Source organism: Symsagittifera roscoffensis, chromosome 2 (assembly GCF_963678635.1).
Source record: "Symsagittifera roscoffensis chromosome 2, txSymRosc1.1, whole genome shotgun sequence".
Taxonomy (NCBI): domain Eukaryota; kingdom Metazoa; phylum Xenacoelomorpha; order Acoela; family Convolutidae; genus Symsagittifera; species Symsagittifera roscoffensis.
The window spans coordinates 76447926-76466149 of NC_087063.1; the positions used below are offsets into that span (position 1 = coordinate 76447926).

The following is an 18224-nucleotide window of genomic DNA, read 5'->3' on the forward strand; positions in this document are numbered from 1 at the left end:
GCAGAATTCATCATGACTTGGAGGTGAAATAATTTCACGCATTGCGTATTTTTGACGGGGTTGCTTGGCAAGTTAAGGAAAAGGCGAGGAACTAAGGAGTGGATTTATCCTTTTTTTATGTCTCCCAGTGTTAGATGACGGGTTTTATGTTTGTAATTGATGGGTACGTAGAATAGCGGTGACAGATGCGTAATGGTGGATGAATTTGTTGACATAGGGATGAAGCTGACGATAAATTAATCTACCAATTCGAAGTTGACTGAGTGACGTAAGAATTTATTGCGATAATTTAATGAATAACAAAAGTTGTTGTCAGCATCTAAGTTAAAATTTCACAATGAATCCATCCGTCTTTAAGAGCATATTTTGAAGTTATTTGAAATTACCATTTTAAAAAACTAATAAACGCTGTTAAGGTACTCTAAGAGGCAATTTTTGGTAATCATTCAGCTGCATCAAAGTAATGAAATTGTTCGAATTCTGTTGAGGAACTAGAGTGTTCAGATTCTGTTCTAATCCGTGCTCATTGGGTGTGACGACAAAGAACTGGAAAATGAAAAACAGCCAACTGTTGTTAAGTTTTTCCTCGCATCTTAAGATAATTTTGACATTGAGTTATTTAATTTTCAGCAATTGTTGATCCCGACGGTGAGGGAGACGGGTCGTCGGATTTAAATCCCGACCTGGACTCTAACTCGACCGCTCCCATTTCACCAGATGAAGGAGGTAGGCACATACAAACATCAACATAGTTTTCACAAGAGAGCACCTAACCTTTAATTTGACCTTTGAACTTCTGTTTGACCTAATTTTGACGAATAACACGTGGTCTTTTCATGAAAAAAAGCTTAAATAATAAGATCATTGAACTTATTTTGGAACTAATATCTGCCGCGGTTTCCTCTAACTTTGTCAAAAAAAACTTCAATGTTATTTTCGATTTGGACAGTATAAACTAATGAGTGATTTTGTTTGAGTTCTCAAGATAACTTATCAAACAAAATAAGCGGATCGATTACGACCACTTGAAAAAATGAGGAGGAACTTTGTATTCGGGTGTGTTTTAGTTATTTTTGTTTTCCAAGCAAAATCAGGTACCGTAAATCATCATCGGCTTGAGTGATATATCATATAAAAGCCCTTAGAGTCGTGATTCGAATCACATTAGAAAATTCAAAAAAAAATTTGGTGCCGAGAACAACCGGTTTGAATTTTTTAACATTTAGTCTTATTTCGAGCGAATAAAGCGAGCGAGCAGTCTTATTTTAGTTGCTTAAAAGCTTACAATAGCTTACCTAAAAACTTAGTTTTACTTGACTAACGTTAGTTAATTTTGAGTATTTTAGCGCCTTTTTGAAATCAAATTTTTCAAAAAACTGCAAAAAAAACTTGAGAAAATTTTTCGAAATTTTATGTTGATTTTTTTTTGTTTTTTCTAGTAATTTTTCTTCAAACTTTGTTTTTCAGTTTGCTCTTTTTACTAAGGCTGTCGAATTACCAAATCCTCAGTTTTTTGTTTTGCTCTTATCACAACACGCTGAACAAAGACGACACTTGATTGAAAAATCGTTGTTGTATTTTGTAAAGACTATGGTCGGAACATTCTGTGCTACTTCCCCAATAACCGGCTATCCTTGTTTCTTTTAATTTACCACGCAAAATCAAGAACCACAAATAATTATGGGAATAGGTCGAATGACATTTCATAATAAAGAGCTTTCAGTCGGAATTCGAACGACCAAAAAATCCAAAAAGTTGTCCCAGTATCGAGAAAGACAGGCTTAAATTTTTTGACTTTTAGTCTAAATTTGAGCGAATAATGCGAGCGAGCAGGCTTACAATAGCATATTTTTGCTTAGGAAAAGTTGTTTTTGGAGTTTTGTTGGCGCCATTTGAAATTGTAAAATTTCAAGAATAAAAAAACATTGCAAAATTTTTTTTTTTAATATTAAGATTTTTTGATATTTTGTTTTCAGTCATTTTTCTACAATTTTTGCCAATTTTACTATGACTATCGAATATTTCTAAGTTCCAGTTTTTCGTTCAGATACTTTTATTACACCACATAGAAAAAAACGACATTAATATCAAAGAAGAAACTTTTTTGTGTGTTTGATTAGACTGTGGTCGGAACTCTGTGCTATTTGCACAGTAACCGACTATCCTTGTTATTAAGCTTGTCTTTGATTTCTTTATTCTTATTGGCCAAGTTTTTCTTTAATTGAATTAGGCTTACAGAAAAGTGCGATAGCAGGTTCTTGAAATTTGAAGAGCTTTAATGCGACGTATTTTTTAAATTCGAAATTTGAAAAAAAATTTCTGGATTTTTTCCAACTTCTGTTAGCTATGTCGCAATAATCCGTTAATTTATCAGTTGTTTTTAATTTTGCTGCTGAAATTGAAATTGATTTCAATATTGTTAGTCGCTGTATTGATATCGTCAACCAGTTTTTAAATGATTTTGGTTACTCGACTTTATTGATCTCAACCATTCTTAAGATCTCATCCTCAAAAATCAGTTGATTACTTTTGACCATAGTTAAGAACCATTGTGCTGTTAATCGTTAAATAGTTGATTTGCCTGAAGTTTTTACACACCAATTATGGTATGGAAATCCTTATGAATAGTGCTCATAAAAGTGTGAGAACTAATCAATCGAAAGGGTATCAACGAGTCTATAACCAAAAACCTTCAAAACTAATCTGCGGTTTGTAAGTGATTGCAGAAAAACATTTACATGCAAAATCGTCTATAACTATTAAATGATTTGTGCTCTGATTATGTACGGCAATAATTTCAGCTAATTTGTGAAGAAATCAATTAAAAATAGAAGTTAAAAAATGGTCCAGAAGTACGTTTAACAGTCTGAACGTTTCTAATTAACTTACTTCTAACCGAGTTTATAATATGTAACGTGCAAATTTGTTGATTACTGTCAAGAATCTTGAAAAGTGCTCAAACCGTGCGTAAAAAATTACGCTCGTGTTTTACCTGCTCTAAAAACGTATGGTACCATATTGTGTAATTGTAGCTGCGTAAGAAAAATTTGAGGTATGACGAAACGAAAGAAAGAATAACAAATTTATTATGAATGGCTAATCCACTGTTTGAGAACTTTATATGCTTTTCTTTTCTTAACTATTGACCGATCGTTTAAACATGAAAATGTTCCTCTTTCGAAGATGATATCATGCTCTGTGTGATGTAACTGTCTACAAATTATGCTTTTAGGAGACTCCGGCGATAGCAGCGCAGTCTCTGGCGGGGGTGGTGGGGGATCGATCTCGGGCGGCGGTGGAAAGAAGCCGACGAAGCCTGATGATTCGGACAATGCAAATAGGCCGACGAATCCGCCTCCGTTTGGGATCGCAGGCGACAACATGAAGTACCTGACGATGTTCATCATAGTGTTGGCTATTTTGTGTGGTGTGATTTTGACCATTATTGGACTGGGAGTCGGCTGGATGTGGTATAGGAAAAAGAAGCTGAAATTGAAGAAGAAATACGAATCAGGTTTATATTCAAATATTGCTTTCCCCTATAACGGTCTTGAGTTTTTTAAACATGGCTAGCATTTACGTCCAATTTTTAACGAACGGATTAATCTCAAAGAAATGTTGTATTTTTGCTTAAAAAATGTTTCTTCATGTTTTTTTGGTGATTTCATCTATCTAGAATCAGTTTGACAAACAAAATTACAATTGACCCGTTGTGTTTATGATTTTGGGCACACTATAGCTTAAGTTTGCAGATTTTAGTAGTTTGTTTAAATTAAGCTTCCATCAAAAATGGGTTTTGTTTCAGCCTACTCGAAGGGAGAGTTCTTCGGTGCGGGACCCCCGAGTGAGCACCCCTACCAGGCACTGTCCCAACTGGACCAATATGAGACCCCCAGATATCACATGAACACAACCCTAGATCTGGCATCCAACGGACGCCAACTGCCAGACATACCCCCACACCACCCTGGATACCCACCCCATGATGGTAAGATCATCAAAAATAATACTTTTTTCTGATAATGCAATTCAGCCATTTTAGTTTATCTTTCGAACGTTAACAGTATTTATGAAAGAAGTGAAATGTTCTAAAGAAGTTAAATATTGACCAACACAAGACAAGAAAATTACGATAATTGAAATATGGTGACATAATTTCTTGCTAATGAAGCGCTAAAGCGTATGATTTTGAAAACAACTGTCCGGGAAAAGTGACTAATTCTCTGAAACTTCATCAAATCAAAACAGATTGTTTGATTGAAAGTCTATCCTGAAATCTTTTAGCACCCTTTCAAAGATGGAAATTCAAATTCTACGCAGGAATTGCATTTGAAATTTTCAGATGTACGTAGATTTTTAGGCTTCGCATTTTAACTTGCGCTTTTTCTTCGAAGGTGACTTGGGAAAGAACTACAAGGCAGTCAGCGTAATTCGACTGTCGCAAAGTTTGTACACTACTACTGAAGAACTTTTCCTAATTTGTCCTGTCCTTTCTCAGGTTTCCTATTGTTGCTACTGCGTTCTTCTCTCTTTTTTATTTCTGTCGCTTCCTCTAAACTAGATTGGCTCTTACCAGTTATACCAATCACCAGTTTTATTAACCTTATTTTGTTTTATCATCACGTCAACTCAAAAGCCCATTCGTAGTAGAAAATTGGCAAATGTGTAAAGTAGATGTAAAAGTCAGAAAATGGTCAAATACTACTTTTTAGCTGTAGTTTTAAAAGTTTCACGAAGCACTGTTTTATCCTCCTAATTTGTTTTGTCAGGTTTCAGGTTCTCTGTCAAATGCTGCCTAATTACTTTACTTTAAAATTTGATTTGTCTCTTATTAATATTATAAGAAAGATGGGTTTGTTTGACATGGGAGAAATGCTTTTTTTAAACGTGAGGCTGAAAGTAGTTTTAACATGACAACATGACTGAATCAGGTACAAGAAGGCGAAGAAAACGCTTGCCTCGAGGCTTAGTTTCCTCGGAATCGCCGAGAAGATCTGCATCTCTGCAAGGGAAAAATTCACCGCGAATTGCAAGAATGCGGAAACAACGGGATGCGCTGGCAAAACGCTTCAGTGTAGGCGCAACGCCGCGTAATGAATTGAAACGTAACTCTAGTTTGCCGAAACGACCATCAATTCGCCGTGAAAAAATTGGAAAAGCACGAGATTCAAAAACCGAACCATTTTACTGTGAGTCGAACATGGATGGAAAATATATCAATAGAATGGCAATCAAAATCAAATTTGACTCAGCATCAAAATCAGGTTCATCCTCATGCGCAGTTTTTGTTGAAGAAAGGATCCATAGAAGTCAACCGAACCGAAGAGCTCTGTTCCCAATTTGACAACATCACAGAAGTTGTCCTCAAAATCGATCATTATCTTGATGTCAGCTGGGTTTTAACGCTAGGGTTGCTTAATTTATAGAACTATTTTATGAGATCAGAAATGCAGTTATTATCATTAGACGAACCACAAAAAGATCTGATTGTGTAGCTTTCTAATTTTTTTCTCGGATCTACGTAGCAATCTGTCCCTATGGTATCTTTTAAAGTCGGCATCGAAACAGTAAATAGCACTAGAGCACCAATTGAGAATTCTAATTTTCTACATTCTGAGCGGTCAAAATTCGACAAAATCTACTAAACAATTCCCCCCCCCCCCCCAATTTTATGAAAGGGGAGGGGCGGGAAGTTGTTAAGTAGATCCTTTTTCTTAACTAGTGTCTTCATATTAACAAGTGTGCTCATGTCTTACATGTTTTTAGTTCCATCCTTACATCCTGTTCTGATATTCAATCAAATTGGCCTTCACTAAAACAGACTTCTATACATGTATTTCTTCTTTGACCTGGCTTTGCAATTCCAATTTTATTACCAACTTATTGCTCTCCAGTCAAGTTAAGCGCAATTAAATTGGGTTCAAACGGCTGCAAAGAATAATTGATCAGTTAAATTTGGGTCTCATATATCATTATTAGAAGAGCTTTTATGGATTTGATCAATGTTATTGACCCTGAAGCATCGTATCATAAATTTTGTCTGAATAATGAAGTTTAATAATCATCATTAACATAATTTTTCAATAATTCATGTATCAAAATTCAAAAATCTATCAATAATTTGATAATTTCGAAACAAAACATTGAATTTATATTAACATCAGCCATAAAGTGGTGACATATATTTTCATAAATTTAACTTAGTTTTAATTTCTTTCGTGTTTAGGGTCCTTGGCATCGTCTAGAATATACACAGAGCCAGATCTGGTATCCCAAATTCGAGACCAGACCACGCTAACCAGAGGCGCAGGAGGTAGCGACTCATTAGCCAGAAATGTGGCTAGAGCTTACGCCGAAACGGACATTACCCAGATACAGGTAAACAATTAATGACTCTTCAACACGGGTCTGGATCGAAAAATGTGATGTTAAGTTTGCGAAGATCATCATCCGCTTATTTCGATAGAAATAGTCATTTTAGTTAAAATTATTACATTTTAATTACATCGCGAATGAGTTTCACGATCAAACTAATTATCACGTTCTTGATGCTCTTTTTGCGTTTCATTATTACGCCTATCAAGTTGCTCAGCCCGTAGTTTTAAAGGAAAAAATCTTGTATTAAAATCATAAAAGTGAGTATAATGGATGGGCTTATTTTGGAGCTGATATTTTCACTGGTTTTGGCTTTGTGTTTAGAACGAATTACTGGTGGGTATTTTTTAGTACATAATGACATGCGAATTCATAAGGGAATGCATTTGTCGCTTATATGTTTTGAAGCTTTTTTGACATCCTTTTCGCATCTGATGTACATTAAGCAAATTTGTGGTGGAATTAACAGAGTAAACAGTTGTTGCTTTCATGACTCATTTGGCCACGAATTACCAGACAATGGAATGTGTCTGCTGGCCTTTTTCCAGCCCCTTTCTTAAATTTTCGTTGACGATAGCAAAGATATTTTGTTCTGTATTTGATTGACATATTATGTGTCCAATTTGTTGCTTAGTCTCTGAAAAGGAAACTTTCTGAACTATTATGAATGTGGAAGTTGTTTACTGATTGAAAATGAGGAAAAATATTGTTTTCATTTATTGTTTACAAAAATGTTGAAGGGGACTGGAAAAATAGTTACTTAACAGCTTGTTCAAATGTAATGGCAATGCTACTAAGTGACCAACTTACATCAACCAAACGAGTTTATCTTTCTTTTTCAAGGAAGCGGCGGAGGATGCCATTGACGTACGTTAAGTATTGTATTAAGTATTCGATATGACGTGACGACCCCTACCCTTAGTGCTCCAAAGTTCACTGTTGGCTGTGTTGTTGGTATGAATATGCAGATAAGTTAGATATGCACTGAAGTCATATACCATCATTACGGAAGAGCACTGTATCGCTTGTAGATTAGTTACTGAGAATTGCCATGTGTATTTTGAGCGTTTTGTTTTGCAGAAGTAAAACATTGCAAACAAACTTGAAATTTTTATTAATCAACTGTAATTTTTTTTTAAAAAATCATCGCGAGCAAGCTTATCATTTTACGAATTATTTAATCAAAAATTGGTGCATTGAATTTAAAGCGGTTTGAACGTAGGCACAAAATTTAAAATGCATGGCAGCTGAAATGATTTGAGTGAGTTCTGGCTTTGTTTTATGATGTAATATTAAAATATACGCCAACCAATTTATTGGCGTTCTTCAACCGTAAAATTGTTTTTTTTTCATTGCTGGGAAATGGGGCTTTTTTATCCCCCATCTATGCCAAATTAGTTTAATCCTTTTGAAAATAACAGTCGTGGGACCCTTTGTGAATTATGCAAATAGAGTCAACTTTGTCGGTGTGGTGTCTTTGATGTTTGACCGATGCCCATTTGAGGCCAGATCCTATGTTTTTGAAGTGAAAATTTGCGTACATGTGCTCTTTTGTGGTGTGTATCAATATGGAATCAAGTGCAAAGCTTTCCGTGTCTGTGAAAACAAAATCCCTTTTTGATGCTTTAGTCAGTGTTGCTTAGTCTGATGAGATTTACACCTTTGTTGTGTTTTGTGAGAATTGTTGGTATTATTATGCAAATAAACGTTATAAGCTTATCTTCCGAATTACTACTTATAGCTACTTTTGCGCTTGTGATCATATTCAAATCAGCGGAAATTCCTGTTTTTACGTATCTGATACAGAAGTATACCCGAAAAATATATACTGGGATTTCAAAAAGTGATATCAAGCCATTCGACTGTTTGATGACGTATTTGTTTTTAACTAAAAGTTCAAATTGAAGTTTGGTTGACAATTCAAAGTAAGAGCTACCTGATGTTTAACATCGCTTCGCTTCCCCCTATAACGTTCATTGGACTGAACTATCATGTTGCCAAAGATGTTTTAAAGACAATTAAACGTATTAAATGTATTAAACAATTAAATGTAATTAAAGACAATTAACTGAAAATAAATATAAAACAAAACTTCAAAAAAAAAAATTGACCCGAAAATCAGCGATTGATTTCCAAATTTGTCTTTTTCACTAGGATCACCGAGTCTCGAACGCATGACCTGCTTCATCTAATGAATCGTGAATAATTAACTAAAAGCAGTCTAATTCTGTAAAAGATGAACTCGCAGTCAAAGTAGCCTAGGTTTTTGTTTCACATAGTCGAAAGATTTGAGACTGGTGTTTTTCGTTGCATGGTATGTTGCATACGCTTTTTGAATAGGAAACTGCAGTTTCCTTTCCTCTACTCTATCCTTCGTTTGATTTGAGTTTGCCGCACATGGAAAAATTAGTGGTACAAAAACCAGCTGAAGTAAAAGACAGGCAATAATTTCAGACAGTTCCGCAACTGGCATGCAACACATATGCAGACTCCTTAGCGGATTTAGGAAAAGGGCATGCGGTTTTCACCTCTCCCACTTTCAGTGATTTGACCTTCTGGGCATTCAATGAGACCATTTTTTACGACATTTTTTATCGGCCTTGGATGCCAATTCATACAAAATTTCAAGGAGGGGGGGGGGTCAATTTTTTGGTGATTATGTCCAAAAAATTTCCCAAACTTCTCTATAGGCTATTTTTTTAATTCACCTCGGAAAATTTGGCGAATAAGGGACCCCTCGAGAAAATGCTATAGCCGCGCCCTGTGAAGATTTAAACGCAAATTATGTAACGTTAACTAATTTATTTTATGCTTATTTAAGGCTCGTTTATACTTCAGCTGTTTTTTTCCACTCTCAAAGAATGAACTTGATGTTCGCTTTATCCCAATTTGAACTTACTTAGTAAGGAGGATTCATGAGTAATCTGTGGGTCATTTCAGAGCGGAATCTTCGGAGGCACTTTTGAGATGAGCAACGTGTTGGAATACCCCAAACAGAACCTAGTTTTCCTAAAAGAATTGGGAAAAGGCCAGTTTGCTACTGTACATCTATGTCTGGCTCCTGGAATCAGAGACTCAAATCCAGACACACCTGTGAAAGTGGCCGTGAAGTTCCTACACCAAGATGCATTGTACGAACAGAGGTTGGTTCGACCCACAACCTAGTGTGCTATAAGTACATTTAGATTACTGAAAGAAATAAAGGTTTATAGATGAGGGAATGAAGTAGAGCGGAACATAACGAAGGCAATAATGTCGGCTGAAAATTTCATTCATCGATACATATTGCTGAAACTTTTTCATAGAATCGTCTTCTAATGTTTCTTGAACTCATGTTTTGAGAAAAGCATTTTTTTGTAATTAGAAGTTATCTTGAGTATGTTTCACAGCTTCATGAACGCAGTGATCAAGTTAGTACATGAGCAGAACAATGTCAAGGATGCGCTACAAAGTGAAACATTTCCTTTTAAAGATTTATCTGGTGAAAACATTGCTTCGGTTTGAGTAGCCGCATCGGCATCTTAATCATAAACATTAACATTGCATGGTCTATTTTCGTATGCAAAATCACCATGTCATACTAGATTGACATTTTGATTCTAGAGAGGCGTTCAAGAAAGAAGTGAAAGTTTTGTCGGATTTGCGTCACCCGAACATCATCATGCTCTATGGCGTGTGCACGCGAAGTGGTCCCCCGATGATGATATTGGAGTTTATGGAGAACGGAGATCTGTACCAGTTTCTGAGGAGACACGAACCGGAAGTGGGAACATACGCTTCATCTTCAAATATACAAACACTTAGGTGAGAATGACATGCGTGAATTAATTGTGAGTAAATAGTGTTTTCACGGTCTTTTTTTTACAGATTGTAGTTATATGATGACAGTAGTTAAAGCTTGCCAAAAACATAATGTTGACTTGAGGTTTTGCTAGTTTTTTGTAATGCGAAAACTTGATTTCACTTAGTTTATTAGGAAATGTTTCAAAAGTATGCGGGCAATGAAAATTTGTGATGTGTTATTTGAGAGGTAAAAAAAAACTTCAATGGACTTTTTTATTGCATGTCTAATGCATAGCAAGTTGAAAGACTGCTGGCTTTTTAAGCATTGCCAATGAAGTGCTTAATTCAATTTAGCCCTTGAAAGATAAGTTGGTCTTTGATTGAAGATAAAGAATATAAAATTGCGTTCACATGAAGTTAGACAGGCGTTAGCAGAAAACGAACTCTTGAGTTGACAAATCACACACCTTTTTAGTTGACCAATTTAACTTCATTGATTTTGCTTATTATTCAGTCATGGAAACAAACAATCAATTTTTAAAAGTCTGATTATTTTTTCGATTTCATGATTTCTCCAATTTTTATTTGAATGTTTCCAATTTTTACTTTAAAGTGGCTCAGTAGATTTTCTTTTCCTTTCTGTTTTAATAATAATTGTTCCTGGTTACACCAGTAAGTGGAAACATCAGTGAAATGCGGGGGTCAAGAGCTTCATGTGAAATGAAACGTATCAATAGGAAAAACTGGACGTCGTTTGCCTCTAAACCACGCTTCTGACTCCCAAAATTTAACCATCTGAATCTTGAAAATGACTTCCGTTGCAAAAAAAATATAATGCAATCCGAAAAAAAAAACAGAATCATATAAAGATTTCTTATACAAATAGTTTGAAGAGAATAATTGAGTTCAATTTCTGAATTGCGTTTGGTATGAATAATGAATTGAATGCACATTTAGCATTGAAAAAGCTAGTGTTAGATGTAGGCTATCTGACTTCTTATTTTTCTGCAAGTCTAATAATGCTCTTTCTGCAGCGGTCTCGGAGGAATCTGCCGTACCCTTGGGTCAGTACAGCTCAATTCAATCCAATTAAATCCAATAAACTACCCATTACCTAATTGGCTAATTGGTTACTCACCCAAAGAATAAAAATATTACCCTTACCACACTCATCAAAATGCAAAGTGACCTCTACTGTACTGTACTGTACTGTACTGTGTACCTGTGTTGTAGAAGTAGTTCACTTCGAGCTGAACTTCTCCTGTTGACCTCTTAATTAGACCCAATCCTACTGTTTTAGTTTTAAAAATACATGTGGTGTCATTACAGCAGAGTATACAATTTTTCATTTTTTTTTTAATTTGGAACGTTTCATCAATTTACTTAAATGATTTTATGTGTATGTAATATAACTGGTATATGGAAAAAATGTATGCCCTGATTTAACCTCACCAAATTTATATTGGTATCATTATCGAAAGTTCACACATTTTTAGCGTGTTTCCAACCTGGCCTTCTATAAGTTGACGAAATTTAATATCAAAACCAGAAAGTTCAAACTTCAATTGAGAAAATCATTTTCTAACCCTACTTTGACTATTCTGTTTGTTCTCTATCTTTATTCAAATCATCGTTAAATCAATAGACATGTTTCGTTTCTACAGTTTTCCAAGTTCAATTTAGGATTTTTAAAAATTTTTGAAGTGGCAATGAACGATTTGAAGACATTTATTTAGATTCGATGAACATAGTTCCGACTCTTATATATGTCTCAATGATTTTTTTTCGTATTTCTGTAAGGGTCTTTTTTTTCGCTGTTTGACTTCTGATCTTTTAAAGTTCAGTTAATTTCCGTTGTTAAGCTGAAGGCAAATTCGCTTCTCGAACAGTAGAAGTGTAAAGGTACGAAAATAAATTTTACTTTTTTTTACTTTTATTGATCAAGTTTTCTCAAATTGGGTTAGTTTTATCAAAAAAAGTGTCAATCATAAATTGTTCTAGAGAACATCAAAGAGCTTTAAGGGCATTTATTTTTTTCTTTGAAATTCTAAAGATTTTTTCAGCGAGATTGTTCCAAAGAACAAGTCTGTATTTTTTTTCTGTTTACTTGCGTTCATTGACTCTGTTGGCTATTTTTTTAAAACTTTTTTTGATTTGTATTATTTGTGAATATCAGGCAAACGATGTTTTTGTTCCAACTTCCGAAGAAAGTGACCAATTGTTTATGCTTGGCGTTTGTTCATCAGTCAAGTTTCGGCTTTTCAACTAAGGGGTTTTTGACAATCAATTTTGTCATCTAAAAGATATCGTTGTGCTGAGCTCAAACTTGAAAATATTTTGAACCTGTTATCATTTTTGTAAAGTTGTCGAGTTTGAAAATTGCTAGTTTGGCCAATCTGGAATTACTCACGCGCGATAAGGTACTTTTTTATAATACGCACTAGCAGTAATTTAAATCATTCCAAATTGCATTGAGGCAAGCAATTTGGTTTTTTAATACGATGCGAGAAGCTAACTGCATTTTTTTAGAGTAAGTTTGAAAGTTTGTTCACGCTCTATTATGAGTTTTTGCAGTTTCCTTTTTTTAATGTTCTATTCAAGTTCATTTGCTCAAATAAAGACGAATTACGCTCTCCAATTACGAAAGTGCAAATGGTGCTAAAAACTTAAAGGGTTTCTAGGTTCGAAAGCGGATATAATTTTTTGATTTCCAGCGGAGTAAAGAAAATACCTATTGATCCAGATTATCTCTATTCGGTTTAGTTTTTCGAAAAAAGTACAAATTATAAACGATTTTTGAAAGTCGAAAAGCTTAACTTTGAAATTCCATCACTTTTTGGTCGGTTACCTTATTCATTGACATTTTTGCAACTTATTGTGGGCTCTGTTCTTTCTTTGAAACTGCTTCAGAAATCATCAGTCCATTTACTACAGTTTTTTGAGTTCTGATATTTTTCTAGTTGACTGTCGGTTGATTTTTTTTGCTATGCAGCTCTTTTGAGTGCTTAAATTTACCGTAATTAAACTGCCAATCTTGCTGGGAAGATGGTTGCCCTGTAAAAGGTGTGCGATCTGTTTTACGATAGTTCATCAATAATTCACCCAACGAGCTTTGTCACCTGAGAGCAGTGTTTTTTTCCTCTGATGCGCAAGAAATCATACATAAATCACCTGCTCAGGAACTAAAATTGCGTATTTGCTGTTTGCTGAAAAATTGGAATTCCAGCTTGAACAAATAAGGAAAATGAGAAATGTTTGAAAAGAAAATTATAATACAAATGAAAAAATCAACTTAAATCTGCAAATCCACAAAAAAAAATGAGAAAGGTCCAAAAGAAAAGTGTGAAAAAAAAAATCTTTGATCGGATCAGATGATTTCTTATTTCGTTTTGTTTTTAGTCAAAATTGCTTCAAAATAGAGGCAGAAAATGAGGCTTGGTTGTTTTTTTTATATCTAATTTACCCCCTGAGATGATGCATATCATGTGTGAAGACAATTTGAGGGAAAGGGCCTAGGAAAAACCGGACGAGTAATTACGGAGAGATTAAACCGTCGGGAATATTACCCGTTGTGCCATAATTGCTCTGGAATTGATATTGCTATTTCGCCGAACCGGAACAGCGAATTAGAGTTGCTTCCAGGTCGATTAAGTCAAACAGAGTGAATTAAACCCGGTGTCAAATTGAATATTGGATGAACTACTTAATGGTGACGCATCATCAGCTTCGTTTTATTAGATCGGCCCTCTTTTTTATATTCATTTGTCAGGTTATAAGATGATTAGGGACGGGGTTGATACTGTTTTTGAATAGTGGTTTAATAAATAGGCAGATGAGCTGATTTTTGTTAAAAATCATTACCTGTTTCGATTCTCACGATTTTTTATGAGACAAGATTTTTCTTAAATATCAATTTGAAGTAGTTTTGATGAAGTCATAAGTAGGTTGATCTTGGCTCTATAAGCTGATTTGAGCACATTAGAATTATTTTCTGTTGAGTTAATATTCAGCTACTAAAAGCTGCAGTTAGCCGAATATTAGGTTTTGAGTAGAGCTTCTAAAGTCAATGGCCAATTTGATCAGTTATTTCAACTCTCAAAGTTGTATTTTATCTTCTCTAATTTGTGCCCTTCTATCTGTTGACAAGTAGATTGTAGATACACATTTTTAAAACAGTATTCCAAAAAGCATAAATTGCACCTTTTGTTTACATGTCGACTCCCTATTAAGTAGATCTAGCGTTGTTTTCTATTCCCAGCTCATAGTTTTTGTTTTTGTATAAAATTGTAAAGCTAACATTTATTAAACAGCTTTCTTATCTTGATTTCTTTAAGGCTTTTAATGAAAATGTGTGGTTAAAAGTTAAGGTGTACCATTTAATCATGCTGAGGTGTTTCAAAATGTCAAGTTCTGATCAATCCCTTAGCTCAATTAAGTAAATTTATTTATATTTTTTCCGTATAAAGGTAGTTACTGCAAACAGTGTTATATTTTGAATACGCTCTGAGTTTGATATCAAAAACGCCATCGTGAAAATTAATGAAAAAAATAGGGTGAAAATTTGAGGGTTAAAAATTTGTAGGGTAAAATGAATGAGAACCAAGATAATATCGTTTGTTGTGTTGCAGTGCGGGAACTCTTGTGTACATGGCGAGGCAAATAGCAGCTGGCATGTCCCACGTAGAGAGTGTCAACTTCATCCACCGCGACTTGGCTTCGAGGAACTGTCTGGTCGGACTGTCCTACACTGTGAAGATAGGAGACTTCGGCATGTCGAGGGAGTTGTACTCGAATGACTACTACAAGATCGAGGGCAAGGCTGTTCTCCCCATCAGGTGGATGGCCTGGGAGTCCATTGTCATGGTCAGTTGCTGTTCCTAATTTTGACCTGAGATTTTTTCCAAACCAGAAAAATTGGGTATCGATGTTCTCCTGTGTAATATCGGGTCCCACACAAGGATCATGTTCGGCAGCTAAAAATTTATTTAATTCTAAATGAGTTGCGTTGATTGAATTGAGTGTACACCTGCAACTCGTACAGTTTTTTGCATCCTGATCTCGTGGTAAAGCTTTAATTTGTTGACCATATAACTTGGGTGATTTTTACCTCTTTCATTTTTTTTAACACTTTTGAACTCTTTTAATATCTTTTTGATGTTCAGAATTTTAAAAATCTTCATGACTAAAAAAAACAGACGAGAATTAAGCAAAGTAGTGAACAACATTGAATTAAGCAAAGTAATTTATGCCATCATTTGAGTTAAATTTGTTTGTGTTGCAGGGCAAATTCAGCAACAAGAGCGACGTCTGGAGTTTCGGAGTGATGTTGTGGGAGTTGTTTACTCTGGCCAAGTGCCAGCCATTCTCAAACAGGACCGACGAACAAGTCATCGAGAACCTCAGTAAGGCGCCCTCATTCCCTTTCATTAATTCCCCCCCCCCCCCCCCTCTATCTTGGTAACATTAATGCTGTCACCTTCAATTAATGCTGTTACTTAGAGGCAATGTTTTAACAAACAAATTTAGTTCAGTTTTCAGTTGGAAATTGAAGTGACATTGTGAAGTGAAGGAACGGATGTCGTTAAGTCGAAACATTTGTGAAATCTTTATTTCAAGTTGAGAGTTAATTTTTATTTTAAAAAAATAACATATTAAAAGCACATGGCAAGGATGAATTATGTACTCGCATCGGTTGCATCGGTTCTAGTATGAGCTCTATTAGTCTAATTTTATCAAATTGTAATAACAAAAAAAAACAAATTGAGAATGTTCATTTAGTGTCTAATATGGTGTGATTTTGTGTTTCAGCCAATATCTGGGAGAAGAAAGAGAGTGAAACGCTGCCCCAGCCGAACAATTGTCCGAGCGAAGTGTTTGACTTGATGAACAAGTGCTGGCATCCATCACCCGATCTTAGACCCAATTTCAAAGAACTTCACACCCAACTTACCAAACTGAACACCCTCGACTACTCCCCCTCTTCAGTCCCAGGAGGACCCCCTCACAACGCCCAAATAGCACCCTCAACATCGGCCACTTTCCCAGCCGCAGCTCTTCACGCCGCAAGTCAAGGCATGTTCACACCTGCAACTACCTCCATGACCCCAAGTGTCGCCCCAGTGTCCGCCTCCTCATAGTTTAGAACCAAAACACGAACCCCCAGAAGATTCTGAAACAGCTGCACCTTTGGTGTCCCGGCCTGAAATGGGCCCCTAAAATAGCAAATACTACTTCTATCAACTATGGAATGAGCCCAGAAGTAGAGACAATACAGAATAAAGACCCCACTCCCTTTATCCTCTCCTGCAATTAGATTACAAAATTCATTATTCGACTTCGCTTTTCTATCGTATCGCTATGTCTCTCCTCGGGTTCTCAATTTAGAAAGTAAACATCTCAGATATGCTGCTCTCCGGGTGGAGGAAAAGAAGCTCACTAGATGGAAAAGAGCGGAACTAACGCAATTAAATAGTGTCGCGAGGTAATACACAAACTACAATTCACAGGTGCTAACGAAAAGAATTTATTATTCTACGCGCGACAATCCAAGAAATGTCCGGTCGTATGAAGAAAGGTTTCAATTGTATCTGATTTTTAGACGCTAAACAACTTTGAGCTAAAAGCTGAAAACATCGACCCGAAAGTATGTCGAGATCTTCGAGGAAAGAAAAATAGTAGAGACTTAAAATTATCATAAACTACTTGAGTGAGCATTGATTAATTAATTAAGATTAAATATTTTTGATATTTTATCCCGAATTGTTCGACTTTTAATGTACTCTCCAATCTAACAGAACTTAATGGACTGAGCCTATGATGTTTTTGAGGGAAATCACATTCCGCTTTTTTGCTATCCAATTTCAATCTGCGTCAAGTTTGTACTTTTTATTGTATATAGAAAGTTAGTATAAGTATTAATGTTTGAAATATAATTTTTATCATAATTGTTTTCAAAAAAGAGTGAAAGCAAGTGCTGGTAGTTAGGCGTCTGGTTTGAGGTTGACAGATTGCGTATTCGGTCCGCAGCCGTGGCAATATTAGTGTGAGGCACAGCTGGGCTCTCTGTCACAGCATAATCGATCTCTCCGCTTAATAGTGGAATCACGAGAAAGTTCTATAAAAAGACCACGAGTAGCAGAAAAAGAGATTTGATCGAAGAATTAACGCCGTCTAAAATGTGGAAAAATAATAGGAAACAGACTTCTAAGAACGTCAACTGCAATTCACAGAAACCAAATTATCTGCGATTCACAGAAACTAAATTATTAAGAAAGTGACGTCAAATTTGTGCGCCATAGCCTTCTTTTGTTCAGGTAAATTTCGGCTTTTTAACCTGAGATTTTGTTTGATTTCTAAAAGTGCTTTGAAAGATATCGATTCTCTGGAGTCAAATATCAAAAGATAAGTTAAATGCATTTTTTTGCAAATTAAGGGATTTTGAAAACTGCCAAAGTGATAGATTTTACGCGCAATGAACTTCGTTCTTTTAACGTGTAGCAGAAAAATTAATCCGACTTAAAGCTGACCCAAAAATCATATCAGATAAGTTATATGATCTAAGTAATGCGTTAAGGGACGTGAAAAATTTAAAAAGAAAGCGCAGTTTAAAAAAATTCTGGAGGAAAAGACAAATTTAGGCTATTGATGAGCAATATTCCAAAAAACCGATTATTTTTCAGGAAGTTCGGCAAAATTTTGGGAATTTCAAAAAAAGTTTCACGATTTTTTTTTCATTTTTTAAAGTCTTTTTCTACAAAAACTGTTCTCCAACTCGCTTATTCGACTATTTCTCTCGAATATGACTAAATACTATTTTTTCGTTCTGATTTTTTTATCACACCACACAGAAAAACAACGACGATTATTTGGAAAAAAAGCATTGTCTTAAGAATGGTCGGATCATTGTGCTATTTGCCCAGTAACCTGCTAAATTTTCATCATATGGAATCAATCAATAAGAGCGTCAATCGCAAGCGTGCTTCTCATACTGACCACTTTGGTCACTCATCAGTGACCAGTCACTTTTGGTTACATTTTGGTCGCTCTTTGTCTCAAAGTCACCTTTC

The 18224-nt window shown here is 35.3% G+C and overlaps 1 protein-coding gene across 9 annotated transcripts in view; it reads left to right on the top strand.

The window, feature by feature from the left end:
• LOC134840545 (uncharacterized) overlaps window positions 1–17102 on the top strand; it is a 38109-nt gene extending 21007 nt beyond the window's left edge. For 3 of the 9 annotated variants that reach the window (XM_063856431.1, XM_063856430.1, XM_063856433.1), the window contains 13 exons: window positions 631–726; window positions 3233–3514; window positions 3806–3988; window positions 4395–4445; window positions 6227–6378; window positions 6700–6711; window positions 7219–7242; window positions 9316–9518; window positions 9979–10179; window positions 11193–11222; window positions 14787–15021; window positions 15440–15560; window positions 15967–17102. In XM_063856431.1, coding sequence (XP_063712501.1) covers window positions 631–726; window positions 3233–3514; window positions 3806–3988; window positions 4395–4445; window positions 6227–6378; window positions 6700–6711; window positions 7219–7242; window positions 9316–9518; window positions 9979–10179; window positions 11193–11222; window positions 14787–15021; window positions 15440–15560; window positions 15967–16295 — 1919 coding nt within the window. In that variant the 3' untranslated portion in view covers window positions 16296–17102. The remainder of the gene's footprint in view (window positions 1–630; window positions 727–3232; window positions 3515–3805; window positions 3989–4394; window positions 4446–6226; window positions 6379–6699; window positions 6712–7218; window positions 7243–9315; window positions 9519–9978; window positions 10180–11192; window positions 11223–14786; window positions 15022–15439; window positions 15561–15966) is intronic. The other 6 variants (XM_063856435.1, XM_063856432.1, XM_063856439.1 and 3 more) reach the window with 6 other exon arrangements.
• Window positions 17103–18224: the final 1122 nt, after the last annotated feature.